The sequence below is a fragment of the Mugil cephalus genome, chromosome 1 (genome assembly GCF_022458985.1).
Source record: "Mugil cephalus isolate CIBA_MC_2020 chromosome 1, CIBA_Mcephalus_1.1, whole genome shotgun sequence".
Taxonomy (NCBI): Eukaryota; Metazoa; Chordata; class Actinopteri; order Mugiliformes; family Mugilidae; genus Mugil; species Mugil cephalus.
In genome coordinates this window covers 35,754,478-35,766,645 of record NC_061770.1, presented here as the reverse complement: position 1 = coordinate 35,766,645, position 12,168 = coordinate 35,754,478, and the positions used below count along the sequence as shown (strand labels likewise).

Here is a 12,168-nt window from a genome sequence, read left to right as displayed (position 1 = left end):
ACAGGTTATATAAATAAGTTTCTCCTCCACGGCGCCTGTGCTGTCGTCTCAATAGATAAACCTTGAAAGGACATGAATGTCTGGAAACACTGCATATACACAAGCAAACAATGCCTTATCTCGTTTTACCTTGCATAACTATGATGCTTTGTTAGAAAAAAAATGAAATTAAAAAATGACAGACTCTTTTCAGACGGGCACTTTTGTATTTGAGAGGCAATAAAAGCTGTCAGAGATGTCTGCAAAAGCTGTATAATGTTTAAATAAATCGAAATTCTGAATTTTTTTCAGTTGTTTTTCATCTACAACATCATATATATTAATTAATGATATAAGTTTTGATCCTTAAATTACCTGATCGCACGATGACTTTTACCCAGTTCAAGTCACTTAAATACTTGTATTCACCTGCATCGCTTTTGCATTTTCAACCCACTTGCCACCATTTTTTTCTCATTACCCACAAACGACTCTCCAAAAAATAGCCCGGTGCCGTCTGAAGTCCTACACTCATTACCCATTCCAGGACCCGTCTCACCCCGACCCACACTAACGCTCATCTCAGTCACTTCCCCTCCTCATATCTCACCGTGGTGCTGGTCCATCACCCTCCGCCCCTTCCTGACAGGCTATCAGGCTATCTCACCTCCTCTGGCCGTCATTCCTGCAGACTCACTTTGAAAACTTTCTTCTCCGTCTGCAGATTAATGCTTTCCTCAGATAAGTATCTTGCATATTTATCACCTCAGCCTTCGGTGCTTGGTACCAAGAAACATGGTCAACATATCTGAGTGACGCTGTGGTAACGATTGTAGTTTAAAGCTGTGTGTCAGCTCAGCCCTGTTAGGCAAATTTGAAGTGATGGGAACTGTAAAACTGAGCTATAGTGACCTCCCATTTATACGGGTTGTTATCAAACAGTGTCACAAATGTGAAAGTGATTGTTTCACTTTTGAAGCCTTTAGTAACTATAAATACTTTATTAATGCAATTCAATTATAAACCAACAAAAGGAATAAGGACTTCACAAAGTAACTACAAAGTAATATTTCCTTTCTCCTTGAATTCCCTTGAAGTTGCACTTGTTCCCAAAGTCTAACCCACTGCAGAGTCTCCAGTATTTAAAACCTGCAGGATTTATAATGAGAGCAATGTTGTTCCACCCTGGTGATGAGATACATTTATACGAACAAATATATCTAATATGGTTCATATGCTCTCTCGGATGAGCCCCAATTAAGACAAATCTCTTTTACACACAGTTATACAGTGTATGCACACTCTTGCTTTAATTTCACTGCTTTCTGAGTATTCCAAGCCCGCCTCTGCGAAACGAATTGACCTTCCTGGCTGCGGGTGTTAGGCTCTAGACAGCTTACAATATTGACGTACACGAGGGCACGCGTGTCACCGAGGATCGCATCGATGCAGGCAGGGGTCCGGTCCTGCGTCGCTGAAGGCCGTCTTTGATTAGATCCTCAGGGACTAACTGCTAAATGCTGCACTGTGGGGATGGGTCTGTAATATCGACTTACTACTACAAACCACGCCTTAGAGGGGAAATGAAACGTGCATGTATTGGTCCTTGTACTGGAAACTATATCTGAAATGACACCTGCGCTAAAGTCAAACATTAAACAGTCGCTGAAATCAAAGATTTAAGATGTTTTTTTCTTCGTATTTTGTCTGCGAGGGAGTCGCAATTTTGAAGTGACGAGCCGAGCCGATCTCACAGGCCGAGCCGAACATTGTCAAATTTTCACGAACACGTATTTGACCGGACGTGACGTCACATCTGGTACCGACACTGGTGGTTTGGGGGGAAAAAAAAAAGTGAGCAGACTCAAACTGTCACGAAAAATGTTCGTGCAAAGAAAATGCTCTGCAGCTGTCATCGACGTACACATCAGGAAGTTTGGAAAGAGACGCACGTCCAAAAAAGAGTGCAAGAATCACTTGCACTCGTATCATTAAAAAAGAAAAACAGTGAAAAGCTGTTTTTCATAGACATGCAGATACACATTGTTCATGAATAAAGGTGCAGTTAATATGGACCAGTCCAAATGTTTGCTGAAAAAAAAAGTCGCTGATAGATGGACTGCGCTCTGCAGTAGTTAAATATTCTGCACGCTTCTCTAACAGAAGAGACAAGACTGAACGTCGGGTCAGGGTTTGAGCTTGAGGATAATATCTGTGGAAAACGCAAAGTCACGGTGAAGAAACTATATATACACATATATAAATAACCACTCTTCTCACTTGTACTGTTTCCTAAGGAGGCCTTCACCTTCATTCTTAGCAGCGTGCCATTTAAACTGTCACATCTCCTCTGAAAACACGTTTAACTCGCATAGCTGCGCTACACCTCGCTCAGGTCAAGTTTATCGCTCCGGGACGAGGACGAGAGCCGAGGTTTAAAATAGAAACCTGCCTCCGAGGCGAGGCCGAGGGGTCAGAGTCACTGAGGAAGCGCACGCTGTCAGAACATCCTGCGTCTCTCGGGCGCGACGACGTTCGCTGCCATCGTGGAGGGAGGAGAGAAGGCAGGATCCAGAGAGGAACCCATGCGCTCAGCCGTGAAGAAGAGAAAGAAAGAAAAAGAGAAAGAAAGGGGAACCAGCGTGCTGATGCAGCTGTCCTCTCGTTGTGCCACTTAGCTGATATTAAATTCAGGAGCGATGACTTCATCCTCCAGCAGCACTTAGCCACTCAGCAGTTATTACATCATCGAATTTGGAAACGGGCCCGGTGATGATGTCATCCCGGGGGTTGAGGGGACACGCACACATCTGTGCAAAGACTGTGTCCTGTGCCATTACATTAAAACATTAAAACAGGCTTCTGTTTTAAAGCACCGGACCTTAATGTGACGTTCTGTGGGATGGAGCTGTTGGGTAATACTAACAATGCCGAAAAAGATTAATCCTCATATTTATGCATTAACCTTCGACCTCCAAAGAGATAAAAATCCTCTGTTTTTTGTTTTTTTTTGCTGTTTTTTTGTTTGAATACACACTCACCCACACAACTAACGCACAAACTCACACTGCGTGGAGTCGTGTGGATAAAAAAGACTTCGAACTCGCTGTGTTTTTTTTTCCTCAGAACTTGCCATGTTTTATAATAAGGTACATACATTTACATTTCAGCTGTCTTTGTGCTCACAGTAAGAGGGACAAAACACCTACAGTAAACATTATGTGGCTCCCTTCTCTTTAGAGCTAACACACTCGCGCGCGCACGCACACACACACACACACACACACACACACACACACACACACACACTCATTGTTACTGTCCCCGATGCACTCCGTCTGTTCCAGTCTGTTCTCAAACCTCCTAATTTAGGCTTTCTCGTACTCTTGCACTGAAGCGATGTTATATGAAATACCACTTATACTTACAAAACATGTTCAACAAATCAACCAGGAGAGTACAAATCAATGTAACGCAAAGAATAATAATTTAAAAAAAAAACAAAAAAAAATCTACATCTTTATGAAGAAAACATTGTCATTATAAAATAAACTTTAATAATCCACTTTTCTTTTCTTTTTTTCTTTTTTTTTTACAGCATTGTCAGATGTGGTTCATTCTGGTTTTCGTACGATGGACTATAAGTTACTATTTATAGGAGGAAGAGCTGAAGAAAGAGAAGAAGGACGAGCAGAGGAAGAAAAGAAGAAGAAGAAGAAGAAGAGTAATAGCGACATTTAAGACATTCTGCACTGCGCACGATTACAGTGACAACTGGCTGCTGCCATGGAGACGACGTTGCATGATACCAGGTGATTTTCAGTGACAGTCTTTGGGATCGTTTAAAGCTGTGGGGTTCCCTTTGTCGCGAACCAGTCCCCCCCTCCCCCCGAACCCCCTCACGCCGAACCCCAGTAGCTTCAAAGATAAGTGAGTGAATGATTGGCTGAATGATGACATCACTTGAAATGATCCTTCCCACAACATCAAAGTCCCCTCCCCGCTTTCCCCTCCCTCACCCCACCCCAAAGTCCAATGGGCAAACGGGACACCGGACTCCGCCCATCCTCATCCCACGCCTCTCGTGGCAGGACCAGGTCGGACACGGGCGACAGAATCCACCGGGCCTTTTCTAATCCTCCGACATGACGTGCCACTTGGCGATCTGGCGGCGCGGGTGGTCGCAGATCTCCCTCCAGTGCTCGCCGGGCGTGCCCGCCGACGACGTGCCCAGCACCAGGCGCCCGATAACGGGGTTGGGGCAGCGCGAGTTGCTTGTGTCTGAGTCCATCAGCAGCAGCTCCACGCTGGTGTCCCTCAGGCCCTCTTCGGAGGGCAGGTCAAAGACAAAGAGCTCATTAAAGACCGGGTTCGGGGAGCACTTCTTCACGTGGGTCTTCTTCTTGCACACCCGCTTCTTTCCGTGATACATGTTCACCTTGACGTACGGATCTGGGGGGGGGGAGAAAAAAAAAAACAAAAAATGGAGAGAGAGGAGAGTGAAAAAGAAGTTATGGTGAATATCCATCCCTGCAGCGGCTGCTGAGTGGCATATTATTCCTCGGCCCGATCAATACAGAAGTCGATAGAGCGGAAATGATGGATGTTAGTGATGAGGACAAAAGAGGCTGGCTGTGTAAACACTCAGTGTGTATGTGTGTGTGTGTGTGTGTGTGTGCTTGTCGCTAAAGTGCTCTCTATCACATCCTGATCAGATTACTTTGGTGCGGTGGCGGTGTCATTATGGGAACTATCACAGCATCTAAAGTAGTTTGTCCGGCGTTGCAGGAAGCACAAAGTGATCCTCATCTCATCTGGTTATGGTCATGTTTGCATCTGCAGCGGTGTCATGGATTGCACTTTGAGAGAAGCCGTTAATACCTGCAGGTCCGTTGTTTTCGGTCTTGGGCAGGTGTCGAGCTTTGAGAACGACCACGGTCAGGGTGTTGGTGGTGGACTGGTAACACAGGGAGAGCAGTAACTCACCCCGGCCCGAGGACTTCTGTGGAGAGGTGGAGAGAGAGGGTTAAGGGTAATGGGGGGTAAGGTAATTAAAGAGACAGACGATACCTTTGATGGCACAGATTTTATATATATATATATTAGGGATGTCCGATATTGATTTTTTGCCGATAGCCGATATTGTCCAAATTGTTAATTTCCAATTCCAATATCAACTGATATTGTATATCGATATATGCAGGCGTTTTTTTTTTTTTTTGGTTTTTTTTTTGTTGTTGTTGTTTGTTATTTGGCCCAGACTAATTTTACATAGCAAGCAACCTGTTAGCCACACTAGCTACAGTCTGTTGTTGTTTTGGCTCCGGGTGTGGTTTGATAAATTCATCCATTGCGCACCGGTAAATGTCTCAGGACCCCACAAGGAGCGCACAGCACCACAACCCGGGCATTATGTTATCTGTTTTCATTATCGGTGGTAAAACCGATATGAACGATATGAATCGAATTAAAAAAAAAAATAGGCTAATATCGGCCGATATTATCGGACATCCCTAAAATAAAAACTCGGCAACACGGAGGGAAAATTCCCTTTGATCAGAAATAATCCTCTAAAAGATCCAGAATCAGGGCGGGGCGGATATCTGCCACGGCTGCTCCCGATGGGATGGGGTACACTAGCGCACGCGATACTCCCAGACATCAGGCCCCGCGACTGAACGTCCGCCGACTCAAACCATCGTGACCTGCTTCGCGGTGGTTTGCGCTCTCACGTCATGTCAACCAGCGCAAGACGTGACACTGAGAAGCTCCCTCGCCTCCTCTGCAACTGCTCCACAATTTGTGATGCACACACACAAACACGTCTGCGTCCACGCCCAGGAAAGTTGGCGCCTCGGCCGCTGCGGTCGCACCTAACGAGGAGATCTCGTGCTTTTGCTGTCGGTTGCCGTGGTGACGGGGAGGAGCAGTGCACGGACAACTTTGAGCCCTCGCCCGATGTTCAGGTCTCGGAATACAGACACGACCGCGCTGTCAATGCGTTTCCACACGGTCCCTAACGCACAAAAAGTCAGCTTTGTTGTCTGCGTCCACGGAGAAATACTGCTTACTATATGCACACACACACACACACACACACAGCAAAGAGACAAAACGCTGCAGACAAAGAGAGCCACCACCCAGTTAGCATCTTCACAGATGGATCAACACAGATCCCTCCCCCCCAAAAAAAATAATTCTCACAGCATGTAATATAAATAACTACATGGAAAACGCCGAATGCTGGATGTAATCCCAAATAAATTATTCTGTTTAGTCGCTGTCCCCGAGCACACTGGAAAGCCGTGTTATAAATCTATCAAAGCACGATGTTTCTCTGTGATTTTTACACCCATAACCAGAGCAAATACGCTGAGTGGAGCTGTAACAAGCGAGCGAATAATTAAAGGAGCAACAACGACAACAACAAATTCCAGAAATAACTCACTACAAATATCATCAACATCCAAAAACTAGTTTCCATTTGACTGCGCAAGAACAGCTCCCAACTCCTCCCTGCGACAGAGCTTTATTAGATTTTTCTCCTCTTTGGATCCATAATGGTAAAATGAACAAAGCTGGTCTCGGTACAGGGAGAACCAGCACAAGAGAGGTTATGATATCATCATCCTCTCGACGATAAAACTGTGGATGGATTTCAGCGGAGACGGAGTAAACCGTTTCTCTGAACTGGACTCCCATTTCCCAGCACTATACTGTATCACGGATCATTAGAGATGTTACAGCTTCCTCTTGGGGACCAGTAGGAATGTGCGCGGCCATATCCGCTCCCGCCTCGTTGGCCATTTCAGGTGAGCTCCGACCACAAATCTATCACAGACCTTTAACGTTTCCACCAGCTGTAATCACTGTTTAATTAACCTGCGGCAGAAACTGATTTTACCCACTGCATGTTTCTTCATATTCTTATTACATGACTCCCCCGCTCTAAATAAGAAAACCGTTGTACTGGAAATGAGCCACTGTGTGTTTGTGGTCCTCACAGATGCCAGGAAGAGCCACTCCTGAGCAACAGCCTATTGACCTACTGCCCACAGATCTATAAGGTGTGGTACGGATACTTTACAGTATTCAGTGCTGGTGTGGCCCACCCTGTATCACATTCACTATATGGTGGTGTATGGATATGAACCGCCCCCACCGCCACCACCACCACCCCAAAAAAAAAGACTAATAACAAGTAAAAACTGGTGAAACACTGGTGCCTCTTTAAGCTCCACTCCAGATCTAAGCGTCCGTTTGCAAATCCATAACGATGCAACTGATCTCGCCTCCGTCTCCGCAGAGGGATACGTTTCCTACCTACCAGAGAAAGATGCAATTACCGCCAACTCCTTCAGTGTGTGTGCATAATGTACCGGTCCCAATCGAATTTAAAAGTTTGATTTAAGACATACATCATTGTATTAAGCCTCATACCTGATTTCAAAATCGTTACGTTGTTACCATTAAGGGACAAAAGTGTCCTCTTCAAAACCACCCTAAAAATGTTAACATTTTTTTTTCTACTTTTTTTTTTATATAAATCTTTTAATCCACTTCAGTATTTATCACAAATACCAAAAGTTTGAATAATTTATGACTTTTAACTCTTTATATATATGCAAGTGTTTGTGATGTCATCGCAATTTTTTTTTAAAAAAACAAAAAAACAAAAACACAAAAATTTAAATATTTTCAATAATCTATCAAAATCAATGTTGCTACTAATCATTGACATGTCCAAGGCTCTAACAATCCTCTAATAACAATAAAAAAATAAATAGATAAATAATCAATGACATCACAAACATATAAAGGGTTAAAAGTAAAAAAATAAATAAATAAATCAAACTTTTAGTATTTGTGATTAGTATTGTAGTGGATTAAAAGATTTATGTAAAGAAAGTAGAAAAAAATATTAACATATTATTATATTTTGGGAAATGTAAGTGAATTTCAGGATGATTATGTAACGATTTTGACAGTAGAAGCACCTAATTTTTCTTTATTTTTTTTTGTGAGCTACATTTGCCATAGTTGTCCTGCTGATGTGCCTTTAGGAGTTAGGGATTCAGCCACGGATGTTTTACTAAGAGACGTTACTGGAGCAGTTTCAGATGTTTTACTTATAAACTCTATGTTGGATACAAAGGAATTCAGCGCCAGCAATTCAAGTGAAAGAAATCGTTTAAAAACCAAAGGTTCAAGCATCAGCAGCAGCCCTCACCTTGACATTCCTCTTGATGATCTCTCGGCTCATTAGGACACGCCCCTCGGACAGGTCGATCCCGGACAGCGGCACGAGAGTCTCCCCGATGACCTCGTCGCGGGAGAACCTGTCGAAGCTCAGCACCATGAAGTGGAGAGCCAGCTCCGACACTCGGGCCAGCGGGATCCCGTAGAAGCTGAAGGTCTCGTCGAAGGCGGGGTCCAGAGTCTTACGTAAGACCCTGGTCTTCACGCGATGCTTTTTCTCTGGCAACAGCGTCAGCTTGATGTAGGGGTCAGAGGTCAGCGACTGCTCATCGGTTGGACTCAGACCATGGGCTTCCTGGGTCAAAAAGTCAAACCAAGAGAAGTTACTATGGCTGTTTGATGCTGTTTTTACACAAAAAAACTGTAAAGATGAATGATACCGTACCTTGATGTGGACAATAAAGGCCTTCTTCTCTGGCTGGTACTCGAGGGCGAAGTGGAGGGTCCCTAGCCCACCTTCCTTCTCCTCTCCCTGGGGCCTGTCCACAGCGGGAGTAGGCGCCTGGCTGGAGAGGGTGCTGGACGGCGAGGGGAGGTCGCGGCGGTCCATGACACCAGGCTGGGTGAACCCTGCGTGGGGAGAGGGCAGCTCCAGGTCCGGAGAGCTTCGCACCTTCTGATGGTGGTGATGGAACGGTTTGGTGGTGAAGTTGCCATTCAGGTCCCGCTTCTCCAGGTCCAGGTGCAGAGCCGGCCTGGAGCCGTTCGGACTGGACCCGGGCGGACTCATCGTGGCTGCGGTGTGGCAGTTTCCGTTGACGTCGGTTTTCCCGGCGTCGCTGGGCGACGCGGCGGCAGGCGCGGCGAACTTCTTCTTCCCGCTGAGGCTCTCGGGGTAAATGTCGACCCCTTTGAGCATGTGCACGAACTTATAGGGGGGCGTCTTCTGGGATTTGGTGTTTTTGCGCTGGCAGCAGATCCACGCAAAGGCCGACACGGTGAAGGCAAGCCCGAAGACGCTCACCACGGCAACACCTACCGGCACTGCCACTGTGGAGGAGGACAGAGAGAGCGAGGAGGGAGTGTGTGGGAGGAAAGATGGGGAAAAAATAAGTTAATAATGATTATAATAGTTTAAATACTACACCTCCCAGAAGGTAATCCGGGCGGATCAGATCAACAACCGTTACTTCAACAGATGTTATTGTTGTGCCGAATCTATTTTGCGTTTGTGACTGACGCAGGCTGCAGTCCTGAGTCACGGGGGAGATGAAAACAACTCAATCTGTTCAACCCCGATCGAGTAGCATCATTACCGTGTCCACATTTCCAAACAAGGCTACAGAACGAACTTGCGCAGGAAACAGCTGGTGTAAGTAATGAACTGCTGGAGGAAAAAAAAAAAAAAAAACTACACTACGTCATGGATGACTGGTTGGTTCCTGAATGGCAGGTTTGTGTAAATATAAAGAAGCAAGGGAAAGACTTTTAAATGCAAACAACCTGACTTCAGATTTGTATAAATGATATTACATTTGTGTAGGCGGGGCAGCTCTTTCTGATATCACGGCCACTATAGTGGAACAGAAATGTGTCTTATGTGAATGCAAATGGGATTAATTTACTCTTTTTACACTTTTTAATCCTATTTAATCTCAGCCACAGCTACAGTAGTACTTTTAGTGACTTAATTCATGTAATTTTATGGTGTCACTATGTAAAAGATGATTGATATTTGCCAGTGGGCGCTTAAGCTCTTTGTTTCATTGGTTAATGTGGCTCAACTGCAATCACTGCTGCCTTCTCATGCAGCTCAGTTTAATAGCTTTATGTCAGTGGAGGAAATTCAGACCATTGCCTGCAGTAAAGAGGGCGACCCACTGGCAAGAGAGAGGGGTTGAGGTGGTCGATCGCTGGCGTGCTCGTCTTTTTGAGGTCTTTTTTTTCCCACCATGGTGCCAAAGAAGTAGCATCAGATAATAACTGCAATTTCTTCTAATTAATCATTTGTTCCTCACATAACATCTGTGATACACACAGAGAAACTGTAAAAGAAACAAAATGAATCATAATGCCAAATAATTAATTAATCTATTCATCCCACTGTGGCCTATTTATGGTATTACAGCATCAATCTAACCTCTCATCCAGCCTCATATGTGAGTGAGCACCGGGAGGACCAGTCATTTTATATCACGGGACCTGTACACACAGTTTCCTCCCTTTTCGCTCATTAATATTTCAGACTGGAGTCCTGGGTGGAGTGGTTTTCAAGGCAATAACAACAGACAGATGGATGTGGCACCGGGAGGGCAGCGAGAGCTCCTGATCCCGGGTGGATTCAGTCCTTTTATTTTTTATTTATTTGAAGCTGCTTTCCAGGATCCAACTGCATTTTCCTCAAATTCGAATGAATATTAATAAACGGTGTTTAAAATGAACAGTGAGCTCCACCCTACTGGTTGGTTTTCTGATAATTAGCGCCTCGACTTGCTGCAAAATGGAGGGTGGAAGTGAAACACGTTGTTTTATCAACACGCACACGAACCATTTCCCCATCTCCCCAAACACGCGCACTACATCCACATAAACAAAAGAAACGAGGAGCCAACGTCAACGTCAAAATAGACTTAAACTGAAAGCGTCATCTGGCGCTTCTCGGAGAAGCTACCCCTCGCAACATCCACGTCTGTCTGTGTCGTTTTAAAGTGAATCAGTGAGGATGGAACCGGAGTTTGGACTCACCGAGCTGAGCTCCCTCCTCCACCATTGGAGCCATGGTCGCTGTCCAAGGTGCTGAAACGGTCCCTCTGCTTCAACGTCGAGGTGTCTTTGGCCAAGTCTCCCGATGCCGATACGCACGATCTTACCGCGATATCTCGATTAAGTCGAACGATATAAAGGCTCCTTTACCGCTCCAGTGATTAAAAATAATAACGATACCAATAAAAAATAATCTGCTTTGCTATCTCAGGGAGACAAGGGATGGAGGGATGCTGTGTCCTCGCCCTGCCGCTGTTTAACTCTGCGATGCGTGAGTGTGTCTCAGAGGGGCAACACCCCGTCTCTCCTCTCTCTTTCTTTCTCTCTCACCATCTCTCTCCCTCCCTCCCCTACCGGTAAGGCTGAGCTCATCAGTGCTGACGCAGTAGTGACGGAGGCTGGCTGTGAAATCAGGACCCCCGGTGAAGCAGCACGACGGGCCTGCCAATTCCTCCTGATTGATTGTTAGAGAATGAAGACTCTCCGCCTGTATCGGTCTCCTTCATTACAATAATGTCGCTGCTTTATGACGCGTGGTAACAGGTAACATAATCTTGTTTCCCCTAAAACAAAACAAGCACGGACAAGCAGGGGACAACTCAGAACACAAGAAACAACGCAGCGTGTCCAGCAAGTTTTATTAAAGCCCTGCCACAACTATTTACCGTCTTGTATTGACGTCTCGGGCCGATGAAATAAAAACCTCTGTCATATACAAACTGCACTGTGTTCCCATACACATTAAAGTCAAACTCTGTACCCAAAAACCACACTGACAAATAACAAGAACTAATAGCTGGCGTTAAACAGCCAAGAGCCGAATTAGTCAGATTAAAATGTAAAAATAATACAATACTGACCCCTGGTGTTGATAGTGAGCAGTACATTTTCCTTGAACAGAGCAAAGGTATAAAATGTAAGTTTCTTTAATTGTCATAATTATGATTTGTCATTTATTTATTTGAATCTGTTCTTTTTAAATGAATGTTTTGAAATGAATCACACTGGTTTCCCAACATTGCATGTGTTGTACTTGTTAAAACAAAGATACACATTTTCTCTTGTCATGTTTTTATTTTTATTTTTTTAACATCCAAATCACTAGCTTTATGATATAATTCATTCATTAGGAGATCATACAGGTTGAGCTGGTTATTATTAATGATCTGTTCACCCCCATAATTCCTGACTAGCTCTTCTTATTGTGTCTATTGACTTCCAGCGACC

The 12,168-nt window shown here is 44.7% G+C and overlaps 1 protein-coding gene across 1 annotated transcript; it reads right to left on the bottom strand.

Moving 5' to 3' along the window:
- Positions 1–3,513: 3,513 nt before the first annotated feature.
- syt4 (synaptotagmin IV) lies at positions 3,514–11,266 on the bottom strand. The gene is made up of 5 exons (XM_047570029.1): positions 10,924–11,266; positions 8,624–9,228; positions 8,210–8,533; positions 4,861–4,981; positions 3,514–4,431 (listed from the first exon to the last, which is right to left on the bottom strand). Exons 1-5 carry the CDS (start codon positions 10,955–10,957, stop codon positions 4,112–4,114), a joined length of 1,404 nt encoding a protein of 467 aa, XP_047425985.1. The 5' UTR covers positions 10,958–11,266; the 3' UTR covers positions 3,514–4,111.
- Positions 11,267–12,168: the final 902 nt, after the last annotated feature.